Source organism: Clinocottus analis, unplaced genomic scaffold (genome assembly GCF_023055335.1).
Source record: "Clinocottus analis isolate CAN_PGR_092001 unplaced genomic scaffold, fCliAna1.0.p SCAF_28, whole genome shotgun sequence".
Taxonomy (NCBI): domain Eukaryota; kingdom Metazoa; phylum Chordata; class Actinopteri; order Perciformes; family Cottidae; genus Clinocottus; species Clinocottus analis.
Genome location: NW_027176020.1, coordinates 1,997,422 through 2,012,282, shown reverse-complemented (window position 1 = coordinate 2,012,282; position 14,861 = coordinate 1,997,422). Strand labels below are relative to the sequence as shown.

Below are 14,861 nucleotides of genomic sequence, written 5' to 3'. Positions count from 1 at the left end.
AAAGCCAGTGTTTGGTTTGTCCATTCTGGGCTACTGTAGGAACATAGCGGACGCCGTAAAGTAGCCCCGCCCCCCAACGTAGACGTGAAGGGCTCATTCTGAACTAAAGGAAACACAACGCTTCGCGGTTTTCTGTGATTAAGCAAAAAAAATAAACTAGAAGGGACCTAGCGAAGAGCTAGCAGCAGCGCTAGCAGCAGTGCTAGCTGGCTACAGCGGGGACACCTACTGAAAAGTAGTAGCGGCTTATAACCCGACTTTTACGGTATTTATATCTGATGTATTGTTATCTTATCATTTCTATAATACGATTAATCATATTTATTTATTAAAGTATATATTTTCTTTCATCGTGGACTGCTCTATAAATAAATCAGCCAACACCTCCGTATCTCTCGTGCAGATCAGACGCATGCGTGTGAACTTCCTCTCGTCCAAAAGCATCACATCAGGTAAACGCTGGCACTTCAAAAACACAAAGAAATGAAAGCAAACGTTTAGTCGCCACTCACGACACACAGTTCACACCCGTCAGTCAGTTATTACAACCCAAAAAAAAAGTTACTTTCAACACAACCGGGGCCGAACACACACTCGCGCTTACGTCACCCCGAACACCAGAAGACACCCGCCGGCGGGAGGGGAGAGGGAAAAGCAAAAAGTATTCCACTCGTCCTACAGGGGAACGACAGAATCTCAATCAAGCAATCTCCTTGACCCCCGGGTGCGTGTTTTTGATAACGTGCGGACTCACCAGACACGGCGTCGTGGAACTCATCCTCGCTGAGGGCGCAGCGCGGCGGCGATCCCTTGACGACGGATTGCTCGAGTTCGTGGTGCTCCGTGGCGAGAGTCTGCAGCGCCTCCGAGAGGATCCGGTTCTTCTCCGCCTCCTGCTCCAATTTCAGACTGCGCACCTGAGCTCACGACGCACACACACACACACACACACACACACACACACACACACACACACACACACACACACAACAGACTTATCAGTCACAGAAATGTTCCATCTTCCTCCACTGATCACAGAGGGAGGGCTTTCTCGGCCGCCAAACTGTTTTATTCTGACTCTCATTACAGAACAGAAGACAACAAGTCTTCAGGCGTCCAATTGTGTGCGACGCTAACAGTTTGACACTCGGACCGGCCGCGGTGCACACAAACACAAACACAAACACAAACACAAACACAACCCTCCCCTCTGAGGCCGTCCTGTCATTATCAGACCCACGGAGAGAGAGAGAGAGACGGAGGCGGCGCTGAGAGGGACGAGGCCGCGTTTACCAGTAATGGAGGACAGCTGCCTGGACGCCGCCGTCTCAAATGGCCGCCCCGGAGAACATGATTCCAGGGGAGGAGGAGGCGGCTCAAATGACGAGTAATGGGCTCAGATATATAAAAGCCATCAGCCCAGAACCATATTAGTTTTTCAATAACACGGCGTGGAAATATTACAGGCCGACGAAAGAGGCGGCAAGACGCTCTTCAGCAGGAGAGCGCGTGTTCGGTGAGCGTGCTATGCTACGTGAACGTTTCACACGTGCATGTTACGCATGCTCGCTACACGTGTACGTTACACGTGCATGTTATGTCAGCGTGTTACGTGGGTATATTCTGCGTTCATGCCACACATGCATGTGTAGCATGCACGCTAAGCGTGCATGCTACACATGCATGCTAAGGGTGCTTGCTACACGTGCAAGTTATGCGTGCATGCTACGTGTGCATGTTCACCAAACATGTGATGCATGTTACACAAGCATGTTACGCGTGCATGTTAGGTGAGAATGCTACATGCTACACTGAATCTGTGCGTGACCATGTGAAGGTTAACTCCTCCCACTTGATTTCCATATTGGACAGCTTGAGTTTGACCGCGGCGGTGCATCGTGAGCGGCAGCGCTGTACCTGCACGCCGTGTTTAAACAAGCAGCAGGGAGCCGCGCGCGCTAATTCTCCTTCTGATGTGACATCCAGAGAGAAATCCGGGCTCAGAGAGCGACGGGAATGAACTGAAACCGGTTTCGGCAAGTTCTGCGTTCCAGCTCGCAGAATTTGAGACGGAAGATTATGATGAAAAGCAGACGAGCTCCCTTTGATAATCCACACAGGATTCTTCAAAGTGAACCAGACGATCAAACCGGCTATTGTTACACGTATCAAACGACACCAAGATCTCAGAGATTTCACCCCCGCTGTGTGTGTTAAAGTAGTGTCTTTCTACACAATATTGAGAATAAATGAGCAGGCTGGATTTCTGGCAACAGCCGGGCGTTTTCAAACGTAATGAGCAGACCGGAAAAAAAATCACTATTATTATTATAATGCATGGCTTTGAATACATTTTTTTGTGTGAACAGTAACGATCAGAAACCGAGGCCGTCAATCAAATCGAGCAGGAGGCGGGCTTTACTACTTTACCCCGGACTTCCTGCTTCCGGACGTTGACATGAGTGATTTTTAACCGCGACAAAACTATCTAATCTGACCCCCGCTCTTCCACTTAAAACAGCAGGAGCTCAACGTCGTCATTAAATCTATTTTCCCAACATTTATTTACGTTTGGTTCGCCTGGTTGCCCACGCAAACACACACACACACACACACACACACACACACACACACACACACACACACACACAGCAGCTGTTTTGCCACACTCACTTTGCAAAGGGGCGTTTCTCGAGCGGCTGCACCTGCTGCGATGCGTCTCGGTGCGATCGGCCACTTTGTTTTGTTTTGTTATATTTTTTCTATCTTTTAATTTGCTGGATTCATTAAAAAAACATTTGGTTTATTGTTGAACCACCTGGGCATTCCTATCCAGGTGTTTCAACAATAAACAACATAATGAAGCGATATCACAATGTAAGACTTCACACTTCCTGACGCCAGAGGACGACTTAGCATAATGCTACCCCCCCCGCTGAGCGTTGTGTGTTTGTGCTGCAGCTTCTGAGCATGAGTGCGACCGCGCTTTCAGGCCAGCGTTGTAAAAAAAAAAAAAGTCCTGCTGACTCATCGACGCACATACCTTCTGTGTTTACCGGTGGCGGCTGTGGACATGGTCACTGCGCAAGCTGTTTAGTTCAACGGCTGATTGCAGCGCACTTCCTCCCCTTGTGAGCGCTAGTTAGCTCGCTAGTGTTCAGTCTTTGGACCAAACTAAGTCCAGTATTTAGTCTTTGGACCAAACTAAGTCCAGTATTTAGTCTTTGGACCAAACCAAGTCAAGTGTTTAGTCTTTGGACTAAACCAAGTCATGTATTTAGTCTTTGGACTAAACCAAGTCAAGTATTTAGTCTTTGGACCAAACCAAGTCAAGTATTTAGTCTTTGGACTAAACTAAAGTGTTAAACAGATCCCACAGGGAATAGACTGCAGCTACTGGTTCTTCTTCTTCTTCTTCTTCCATTTAAAATTGGCGGTTGGCAACAACTCGACTAGGTGCATACAGTATAGTGCATTTGTGAAACATAATTACATTATAAAATATATACATCACTTTTAATTATTTAAAAAATGTAATAAAAATGTAATTCTTAAAAAAAAAAAAAATTTTTCTTTTTCTAAAATAGCTAAAACTTGTGGTTCTGTTTGGGCCAGCAGCGAGTCACCACTCTGCCTCAAAGCACCCGGCGGGTTGACTACGAGCTGCTAGTTTAACCGCTCTGCACACGAGGAGCCGGCGATGATTCTCCTCATGATGAAGCGCTGCGTAAACGCTGTGTTTAGTGAAGGGAGGAATAAATGTGTGTGTTTTTTTCCCCTGGACCATTACAGGAGTGATGTACGGGGCTGGTGCTTGTTGTGAGCTATAAGCGGTGCCATCTATTTTCCTCCCTGCAGAGATGTAATCTATTCACTGAATCCTTCCATTACAATCAAATCCATTGAATCGGACACAAAGAAGAAATCACTCTGACAGCTTATAATCACTGCACTCCCCGAAGCTGCTTTCACAAGGAGGTGTGAACAGTGCCGCCGCTTTCTTAAGAAACATATTGCGTCTTATTCTTTCTTCTTCTTCTATCGCTGTAATCCGAAGGTCACGGGCTGGAAGGCTCCTCTTGATTACAGTATTTACAGTCGGCTTTTTTCTGTGTGTTTTTTCTCTAAAGGGTCACTCAAACACAAAGAATATGTTATGTAATACGAAAATATATTTTCTCACTCGGCCCTCATTTGCACTTGAAAAAAAGCTCTTTGCAGAAGTAATGACATATTCCAGAGCTATGTATAAAAGTTTTTTTTAAAAGTGATGTAATTCACCGTTTTATTGAAGTGGCAGCAGAGCCGAATAATTCCAAATATCCATATTTAAATTTTTTTTTTTAAAAAGCCGACACTCACCGCTTCCTGTCTGGAGAGGAGGCCGAGGCAGACGGCGAGGCTGGAGCGGGTCTCGCCCGACAACTCGCTGATCTCTTGTAGTTTCTGCGTCACGGCGGATGGAAACTCTGACGGAGACAAACGCCACAAAGGTATTAAATGGAATTAAAAATAAAAAAAGTCGACTTTTAAAAAAAATCTCCAGTCAAGTATTTAGTCTTTGGACCAAACTCAGTAAAGTATTTAGTCTTTGGACCAAACTCAGTAAAGTATTTAGTCTTTGGACCAAACTCAGTAAAGTATTTAGTCTTTGGACCAAACTCAGTAAAGTATTTAGTCTTTGGACCAAACTCAGTAAAGTATTTAGTCTTTGGACCAAACTCAGTAAAGTATTTAGTCTTTGGACCAAACTCAGTAAAGTATTTAGTTTTTGGACCAAACTAAGTCAAGTATTTGGACCAAAATATAAAAAAGTTTACTTTTTTAATATTTTTTTATCTCCATATTCCCAGAAAAGCCACACAACAATCCTCTAACGACAAAAACAAACTCTTAATTATGAGGATTAGAGACGGAAGTCTGTCAAAACTGTGAATTTAAATCTGCTTGATGATGCTCATAATTTGAATTAAAGGTATAAATATATACGTATACACATATTGTAAATGTAATTGACAATGGAGCAGCAGCTTTTACTCTCGGCCAGCCCGTGGTGTCTCAGCAGGGAGAGGAAGGCCTCCACCTCCTCCTCCAGCTTCTTCTGCTTCTTCTCCGCCGTCTGTTTCAGGGAGATGAGAGGAAGCTGCAGGTGAACAAAAGCAGCAGACTTTCTATTCAGTTGTGGATTTTTCTTTTATTTCCAGCCACCTGCAGCGAGTCCGTGAGCTCCCCGAGTGACTTGGCCTCCTCCTCGTCCTCCTCGCCCTCGCTGCCTTGCTCCTGGGAGCAGTAGTGTGTGCTGTAGGCGGAGTGCTCCTCCACCGCCGCCTGCCAGCCCTGGAGGACCGGAGCACATTGATTTCATCTGGGTTCAATGATGCGACATTTGAAAACGTTGACCTTGGAATTTAAAGCTTCAGCTATTTTTTTTTAATAGGTTTTGAGATGTTGATGCGCTTAAATCCTCCAGAACCAAACGTACAGAAGTTCTCTTTTATTGGACAGTCCAAAAGAAAGTAAAGATTTAGTCTTTAGTCTTTGGACCAAACCAAGTCAAGTATTTAGTCTTTGGACCAAACCAAGTCAAGTATTTAGTCTTTGGACCAAACCAAGTCAAGTATTTAGTTTTTGGACCAAACCAAGTCAAGTATTTAGTCTTTGGACCAAACCAAGTCAAGTATTTAGTCTTTGGACCAAACCAAGTCAAGTATTTAGTCTTTGGACCAAACTAAAGTTAAGTCTTTAGTCTTTGGACCAAACCAAGTCAAGTATTTAATCTTTGGACCAAACCAAGTCAAGTATTTAATCTTTGGACCAAACCAAGTCAAGTATTTAGTTTTTGGACCAAACCAAGTCAAGTATTTAATCTTTGGACCAAACCAAGTCAAGTATTTAATCTTTGGACCAAACCAAGTCAAGTATTTAGTCTTTGGACCAAACCAAGTCTAGTATTTAATCTTTGGACCAAACCAAGTCAAGTATTTAATCTTTGGACCAAACCAAGTCAAGTATTTAGTCTTTGGACCAAACCAAGTCAAGTATTTAGTTTTTGGACCAAACCAAGTCAAGTATTTAATCTTTGGACCAAACCAAGTCAAGTATTTAATCTTTGGACCAAACCAAGTCAAGTATTTAGTCTTTGGACCAAACCAAGTCTAGTATTTAATCTTTGGACCAAACCAAGTCAAGTATTTAATCTTTGGACCAAACCAAGTCAAGTATTTAGTCTTTGGACCAAACCAAGTCAAGTATTTAGTCTTTGGACCAAACCAAGTCAAGTATTTAGTCTTTGGACCAAACTAAAGTTAAGTCTTTAGTCTTTGGACCAAACCAAGTCAAGTATTTAATCTTTGGACCAAACCAAGTCTAGTATTTAATCTTTGGATCAAACCAAGTCTAGTATTTAATCTTTGGACCAAACCAAGTCTAGTATTTAATCTTTGGATCAAACCAAGTCAGGCCTCTTGATTTAAAGTAAAGCCTGCATGTCACACATTCAATACGATGTTAGAAAACGTAGAATTCTCGTTTATTTTGAAGTGATCACGTAGTTAGTTTGAAACTTTTCTTTTTGCGTAGGAGACGGTAAGGAATGGACACAACGACACCACAATCCAAATGGCTTCCATTATGAACGTCTGAGGAATACAGATATTATTTTGACTATTCTTCTATGAAAGGATAGAAGGTAACAAAAGACTAACTTTGGTCATTTGTCGTATTAACATGACAAAGAGGACTGTGGAGGGAACGGCTCTCAGGCCTCATGCTGCGAAATCACACCCACGAGCTCTGAGGCGGCGTGAGACATGAAGAGCTGCTGCTGAAAGACGCTTCATGCCTCTACTCAACGGGATGTTTACTGCTCTGCATTTAGAGATCTTTATATTTAACTTCATATTATTAAATAATTCATTATGGAAGTTTTGGCAGCGCTCCTTAAGGCAAAACTGCGGTAAATATCCCAAAAAGTATTAGAAATATATGCAGAAAGATATTTGTAAATGTGGAAAACAATTGTGAAAAAATATGTAAAGATTTTATTTTAATATGTTCAACATTTGTTAAAAGACGTTAGTAAAATATGTGAAAAATATTGGTGACAAATATCTGAAAAGGTATTTAATAAGATATAAAAAATAAATAATAATAAAGGAAAAATGTGTAAATTAAAATATAATAATAATTTATTTACTATTTATAATATATTTTTAAAAAACACGTGAAAAGTATATAAAAGATTTCCCCAAAATATTTACATATTATTGTTATTGGTAATACAAAACTACAAAGAATGAGTTCATACAGAGGATTGACTGACGCAACGTTAGAGGAGCCTTTATATATATATATATATATATATATATATATATATATATATATATATATATATATATATATATATATATATATAAAGGAGACAACATGTGGATTAGCAGCCAGATGTCAAACTAAACCTACTCTCAGCGTTTCCTTGGGGTCGTTTTTCGGAGATACTTTGAAGTGATGCAAACTGTCATCAAAGCACTTGAGGCTGAAGAAGCTGCTGTCTTTGGCTCGCAGCTGAAAACATGAAAACATCACAAGAGTTAAAACACACACACACACACACACACACACACACACACAGACACAGACACACACACACACACACACACACACACACACACACACACACGGAAGTGTCACTAAGTTAAATGAGAGATTACCAAACACTGAGCGTGTGTGAGCGACTTGCAGCCTCGCCTCCTCTCATTGGCTGCTGCATCCGCCCTGAAGAGGAGGGCGGGGGGGGGGGAAGAAAGGAAGGAAGGAGAGTGAGAGGGGGTAAGAGAGAGAGAGGGGGAGAGAAAAGGAGGGGGGGCGAGAGAGGGGGAGAAAGAGAGAGAGAAGGAGAAGAGCGAGAGGGGAAGAAAGGGAGGAAGGAGAGCGAGAGAGAGAGAGAGGGGGAGAGAAAAGGAGGGAGAGAGAGAGGGGGAGAAAGAGAGAGAGAAGGAGAAGAGCGAGAGGGGAAGAAAGGGAGGAAGGAGAGCGAGAGAGAGAGAGAGGGGGAGAGAAAAGGAGGGAGAGAGAGAGGGGGAGAAAGAGAGAGAGAAGGAGAAGAGCGAGAGGGGAAGAAAGGGAGGAAGGAGAGCAAGAGAGAGAAAGGGGGAGAGAGGGGGAGAAGAGCGAGAGAAAGAGAGAGAGAGAGAGAGAGAGAGAGAGAGAGAGAGAGAGAGAGAGAGAGAGACTGACATGTTCAAGGTTGTACAGAAGACAGGTGAAACAGTGAAGTCTCCTCTCTGATCAGCAGCGTGCTGCTCGTCACTGATTGGTTGCTGAGCTCCCTCCAGCGAGAGGCGTTCACTCACTGCGTGGAGAACCAGGACAGAACCCCGTCCTGCAGGACGACCCAGTGGGAGCGCCAGCCGAAGAACCTGGAGCTCTGCGGGACGCACACAGGAGAAGGAACCGGCCGTCTGAGTGTCTGAGATTTAGTTTTTCATTTTTGTTTCAGCCTTTCGTTTTTTTTTTTGTTTTCTGATTTCAGAGAGCGAGCACGGCGGCGTAGCGCACCTTCCAGAGGAGGCCCTCGTGCTTCTTCACCTGGCGGGTCAGACCCTGAGAGGAACAACAACAGCATGAAGGAAACAAACAAACAAAACAAAAACAAAAGTACGTCGGTAAAAGAGCCTCGAACCCGCTGAGCGTTGCCTTTGATGACCAGCTTCATCGCCGTGTCGCCGGCCAGGTCCAACGCCGTCTGGCCTGAAGAGTCCAGGACCAACAAGACAAGGCTTCAGTGTAGCAGAGGGCAACTCCGGTTGTATAGAAGTCTATGCTTCATGTGTTAAAGCTGCATTCTCTCTCCGGACCACCAGGGGGCGACTCCTCTGGTTGTATAGAAGTCTATGCTTCATGTGTTAAAGCTGCATTCTCTCTCCTGACCACCAGGAGGCGACTCCTCTGGTTGTATAGAAGTCTATGCTACATGTGTTAAAGCTGCATTCTCTCTCCTGACCACCAGGGGGTGACTTCTCTGGTTGTATAGAAGAAAATAAAACAATCATTTTGGACCTGGCTTCATCTAATGTTCAACTTTAGTTCTGAAAAGTTATGCACACACTGATTATCTCTGATAAGTAATAACAGAGACATCTATTATCAAACGGATACATATTTGTTTCTTACTGATGATGTTTTTCCATCATTGATTGACAATTTTCTTTTTGTCAAAAACCCCATTAACAGACTAAAATCAACTACTTGCATCCTGTTGCTCTGAGCCTCCCGGCAGTGCGGTTAATTGCTGCGCTCGTGGCTCTGTGGACGCAGAGGAATGAACCACACAGGGAATTACTGTCTGCCGGATCAATCCATTCTTGTTTTTGGTCTTTTCCCGCAGCCTTTAAGCACAGCAGTGGCTCGTGATTGGCATCTCTGGCCGGCGGCGGCTGGCCTACCTTTCTTGTTCTCCACGTTGGGGCTGGCTCCGCTTTTCAGCAGCTTCAGGGCGCACTGCTTCTGGCCGCGATAGGCCGCCGAGTGCAGCGGCGTGTTGCCCAGCAGATCTGTGCAGTTGATGTCTGGGGTCTTCTTCCTGCTGAGCTGCAGCAGAACAAACACACACAGATGGATTTGTCTGATGCCAAATGTCCTGCAGGTCTTTATTGTGCTGCTCCGAAGTGAAGCACGACTCTGGTTTATTGCTCCGAGAGCTGGAGAGTCGAGGCTGCTCCAAACCTTTCTGCCAGCATCCAGCCGGTGTGTTTCTTTTGGCATGAATTGTAAATACATTTTTTCATGGACAATGTGCTGCTGTCTGAGTTTGAAAGCATTAAATTTGAACATGTTCAAAGTGGCGGTCCAGGCAATCCCTAATAGCATAGCTAAAAAAAAAGAAAATTGCCCAAATTATTATTATTATTGGTTACATTCTACAATTTTACAAAATATCTGTTTGTTGCTGCATTGAAGAAGACTTGAAACTAGAAATTGAGACATAAACTCATGTTTACTGAGGGAATACATCAAGAGAGAAGTAGAGTCATTTATATAGACTTCTATACAACCAGAGGAGTCGCCCCCTGGTGGTCAGGAGAGAGAATGCAGCTTTAACACATGAAGCATAGACTTCTATACAACCAGAGGAGTCGCCCCCTGGTGGTCAGGAGAGAGAATGCAGCTTTAACACATGAAGCATAGACTTCTATACAACCAGAGGAGTCGCCCCCTGGTGGTCAGGAGAGAGAATGCAGCTTTAACACATGACGCATAGACTTCTATACAACCAGAGGAGTCGCCCCCTGGTGGTCACGTGTAAGCTGCTTCAGCATCTTCACTGACCAGCTGAGTGAGCGTTGACAGGTCTCCTTCTCGGGCAGCTTCCAGGAGTTCCTCCTCCAGCTTCCTCTCCTCCGTCCTCTCGGCCGCTTGCGTCCGTGAACCGATGGCGTGTGCGAGAGAACAAGCGAGGCGATTTTTTAAGAATCTACACATCATATAAGCAACTTGTGCGACACTGAAACGTGGAGATTGATATGTTTAAGTTGGAAGTCTCGCTCACCTTCCAGCATGCCTCTGATCTCTGCACTTTGAGTGACATCTTTGGGAATCTGAGCCGTCCCATTGATGACAGTCGCACCTGCGTCATAGTGCAGCAGCAGCATGACAACCTCCTGATCAATACGTGATTGATTGTTTCATTGTTTGATTGATAGACTGGATGAATGAATAAATGCATGCACACAACCATACCGTCAACAAAGAGACGACAAGAGTGCAAAGAGGCTAAAAAACAATCTGAGATGCGTTCAGGTACCTTTCTCCCCGTGAAGGCCGCTTTGTGCAGCGGCGTGTCCCCGACGTTATTGGGCAAGTTAACGTCTGCGCCTGCCTGCACGAGGGTTTACACACGGGTTAGCTATTTCGTTAAAAACTTAGCTAGCTTAAGTTGTTGCGCGTGTAAAGAACGACCACCTTCAGTAACTCCTCCACCACATCTCTGTGTCCAAAGTAACAGGCCAAGTGAAGCGGCGTCCATCCCAGATTAGCCTTTGTTTTACCTGAGAAAAGAGTACACACTATGTGACACACACACACACACACACTATGATGGTGTGTACTGAAAACGTGTTTCCTCCTGTACCTCTGCAGTTTATGTTGATGTGCGTCTCCTCCCGTATCGCGGACATGAGGAGCCGCTGGATCCCCGGCAGATCTCCGTTCCGGGCGAATCGCAGGAACTGCTCCTCCGGCTCCAGCTCCTCCATGGACCCCCTGCGGAGGGGCGACGCATGGAGGCACAAGATGCTTATTTATCTATTTTTTGGAAATTTCAAAAGCGAGGCTTTCAGGAGGGACACGTGCACAGAGGCTCTGAAAAGAAAACCTAGAAAGCTCTAGGAAGTTCACGCGTACTACTCGTCATTTAGAGCTAAATGGCAAGAAAACGCATGAGACTGGAGGTTGTTTGTTTCTCTCTCTGGAAGCAACGTTTGAGTATTGGGGAAGAAAACTTTAAACTGTAGTTGTAAGAGTTTGAATGTGTCACTGATAGACAGTCTCCGCCCCACAGTCGAGTTGCAGTTTACACGCTTGTCGTTCATTTGATCCTATTTAGACGTTTGTGTGGAATTATCACAATTATCGTATTTGAAAGTTAAATTTGCGGCTCGCTTTCACTTCTTCTCTACGTTCTCAGTGCACAGCTGCTTCCAGCTGTTCGCCGTCATCTCGTCCGTAATTTGTCTCCAGAATCCAACGCAGCTCTTTCCTTTTTAAAAGCAGTGCTACGTTGTAGCAATAATTATGAACTATTCATATAAATTCGACAAAAAAAACAGCTTCAATTCCATAAACTGAGAGTAAATTGAGATATTAGATTCAAAAATCATAACAAATGAGTGAAAATACAACTTAAAACACGATTTTAAATAAGAAAGAAGGCTCTACGCGAGTCCTGACCATGTTCAGCTTACAGATGTCAGATGTCTTTGCACAATGGCAGCACACCAGGCTGAGTAACAGTCAGAGTCACATGCTCTTCAGCAGGTAAACCAGTTCCTCACTTTGCAGACGTCTGATTACCTCATCTGTCGTCGGCGTGGTTCATTAATTCTTCGCCACGGCCACGTGACATTCCATCACGGCGCAGCAAACGTTCCCTTTTTTCTCCCCCCCCTTCCCTCTTTTCTGCATACCAGAGTCTGACCGCACATAGGACCGTCATGAGGCTGAATGAAGGGAAAGGGGAGTTTCCTTCCTGTAAAGCTGGTCCGGTGACTGCTAACCTCTTGTCATCATTCTGACGGTTGCGTCTGTCTGCCAAAACACTCTTGTGACTTTTTTTTTGTCGCTCCCTCACGTGCCCTAAACAATGACGAAGGATGACTTATCAAGAAAGATAACCGCAGACGACTTCACGCTCTTTTTTCTTCTTCTCTAAAATCAACAATCGTCTACTTTTGTTGTTGTTCTCTGAGCTCATAAAGTCTCATCGTTGTTTGTAATCCGACCCGATGACGGTCGTTTCATGAGTTCTCTTCACGTTTCGGGGTTTCTTAGCAGTCGTAGGTGTGCAGCGTGAACAGGAGGGGGCCCAGCACGCCGCCCTGGGGGGCTCCGCTGGTCAACACCAGAGGAGGAGGAAGTGTGGCTAGCCACTCGGCACTGCCCGGGGTCTCTTTGTGAAGAAGTCTTAAAAAAAACCCAGTTGAAGAGTAAAAGGACCTGTGCCCACAGCGCTGCGTCCAGCAGTCGGTTTCATGGGCTTCTGGTGTCGGGCTTTAGGTGTTGTTATTTTTTAAAGACGTGTGAGGATCTGTCGTCTTGAATGTAAGCCGGTGTGAGCGTCCAGGCTGGTCAGGAAGTGGGTTTAGAGTATTTTTTTACATCTATCTTTTACGTTTCCTGAGCGAGCATAAGAATACATCTACCTCTGGAGGAACATGCACTTTAAAGAAAAACAACAATTAAAAAATGGACCACTCGGAGGGAAAATTTGCTATGTAAATGATTTTGAAGTGATGCCAGCTGTGACATGAAACACACTGATGTGTCATTAGAATAACACACGGGAGAAGGAGTAGTCAGGGACGAGTGATGAGGAGGCATGGGAGGACATTTGGAGATATGCCAACAAAAACACAAACATGTGTCCATGAGTACTCGAACAAAAGCAGCTCAGTCCAGAATTACACATTTACAAGTACAGCCTCCTAATCACAGGCCTCGTTTTAACCCCTCGCTCTCTCCTGAGTGTCAGAACTGGATCAGGTCATGTTGTAAATGGGTTTGGAAAACCATATGAAATGGGACATTTTGAACATTTTGAAATGGATCCAGTTTCTTTGGTTTTAGGCAACACGTGTCGAAATCCATCTTCTGCTGCAGCAAACGCTTTTTCACATTCTTACTTTTTCTGTTAAAGGTCATTTTTTCCTCCATTTAGATCGTCATGTGGACTGAGACTGTGTAAAGGTTTATTATCAATATTTTACACTGGTTCCTTTTTGGATTATGTTGGGCCGGTTTCCTCTTCCTGTATTTTACAACCTGAACCATGTGACATGTGACTGAAGCTGCAACATGGACCGTTTCCTCTAACTGCCCAGCGGTGGAAGAAATACTCAGATCTTTAACTTTTTATATTTTGATACCAATACTTTTTGTGCTTAAAGTCGAAAAAAGAGAAAGACATTTAAGACATATATATTTTACAAATTTTCTTTTTTTTTTTTACTGTTTCTACTTATTTTTTATCAAGAAAAAAACATCATCATCATCATCATCATCACGTACCGGAGATTATTGGGTAAAAATATTTAGAATTATTATTAATATGAAATGAGTAACTAAAAAGTTAGCAAATAAACTGAGATGTATCGAAAAACTCAAGTAATTTAATGACAATATTTTGGAAAATTATCTCAATATTGATAAGATATTATAGAGTTGACTTGTGGTGCTTTTAAATATTTACACAATGAGATTTTTGATTTCAATGCTATGTGTGTATATATATATATATACACACACACACACACACACACACACACACACACACACACACACACACACACAGCTACAATGCAGTATATTTTTATCAATGCATTTGTTCATTACAATTTGTTAGTGAACCAATGTGAAGCCTGATGTGAGTTTATGTGTGACATGATGTATTGATCAGTGAGACATGCAGCGTATTGATCCAACGCTGGTATCAGATCAATAATCTGTATCAGATCAGTGTTTAAGACACTTCTGCTATATCAGGATAGATCCACAACCTCAGACGATATCTAGTCTCATATCACCATATTGATGTTTACTATCAATAGACAGCCTTGCCTGTGTACTGGAGTACACACATGTACTCCTCCTGTCAGCTGCTCCTTGTTGATTGGAGCAGGTTTGTTTACTATGTTGTTGTTGTTATTGTTTTGCTGTTATGCCAAAGGAAAATGAGACAAAAGAAGGGTTTGAACACACTTACCGCTTCAGCTGTTCCGGGTGCAGAGAGTCTCACGCAGACGGGCCCCTTCAGCTGTGTGATGCCGCGAGACCCCTGAGCCGCCGGCGCGTCACGCTGTGACGTCACGCATCACGCAGTCACTCACTCACGCACTCGACTGTATCGTCTCGAGAAACACGCAGCTGTCCGCAGCTCACGCACCTCTTTCTGTCTGTCTCTGTTTACCTTGACATCAGCTGATCCGCGCAGACCGGAAGTCAGGAAAAGGGCGGTTTGCATCCTTCAAAATAAAAGCCCTGCTCGCGATTACAAACGCGGAAAATAAAGCAGCCAGCGACGTGCACGTGTCGCGTTATTCAACACATGACAATAGATGCAGAAATGTGACTTTATTAAGCAAATGTGT

General features: G+C 43.9%; 1 protein-coding gene across 3 annotated transcripts in view; it reads right to left on the bottom strand.

Moving 5' to 3' along the window:
* osbpl1a (oxysterol binding protein-like 1A) overlaps positions 1 to 14,686 on the bottom strand; it is a 28,732-nt gene extending 14,046 nt beyond the window's left edge. For 2 of the 3 annotated variants that reach the window (XM_068592961.1, XM_068592962.1), the window contains exons 1-16: positions 14,477 to 14,686; positions 11,129 to 11,259; positions 10,960 to 11,045; positions 10,802 to 10,876; positions 10,547 to 10,658; positions 10,327 to 10,412; positions 9,444 to 9,588; positions 8,681 to 8,748; positions 8,557 to 8,601; positions 8,352 to 8,425; positions 7,710 to 7,773; positions 7,462 to 7,563; positions 5,209 to 5,337; positions 5,038 to 5,119; positions 4,363 to 4,469; positions 755 to 917 (exon numbers count right to left, since the gene is read on the bottom strand). In XM_068592961.1, coding sequence (XP_068449062.1) covers positions 755 to 917; positions 4,363 to 4,469; positions 5,038 to 5,119; positions 5,209 to 5,337; positions 7,462 to 7,563; positions 7,710 to 7,773; positions 8,352 to 8,425; positions 8,557 to 8,601; positions 8,681 to 8,748; positions 9,444 to 9,588; positions 10,327 to 10,412; positions 10,547 to 10,658; positions 10,802 to 10,876; positions 10,960 to 11,045; positions 11,129 to 11,252 — 1,462 coding nt within the window. In that variant the 5' untranslated portion in view covers positions 11,253 to 11,259; positions 14,477 to 14,686. Of the gene's footprint in view, positions 1 to 754; positions 918 to 4,362; positions 4,470 to 5,037; positions 5,120 to 5,208; positions 5,338 to 7,461; positions 7,564 to 7,709; positions 7,774 to 8,351; positions 8,426 to 8,556; positions 8,602 to 8,680; positions 8,749 to 9,443; positions 9,589 to 10,326; positions 10,413 to 10,546; positions 10,659 to 10,801; positions 10,877 to 10,959; positions 11,046 to 11,128; positions 11,260 to 14,476 lie in introns of those variants that run through there. The other variant, XM_068592963.1, reaches the window with a different exon arrangement.
* Positions 14,687 to 14,861: the final 175 nt, after the last annotated feature.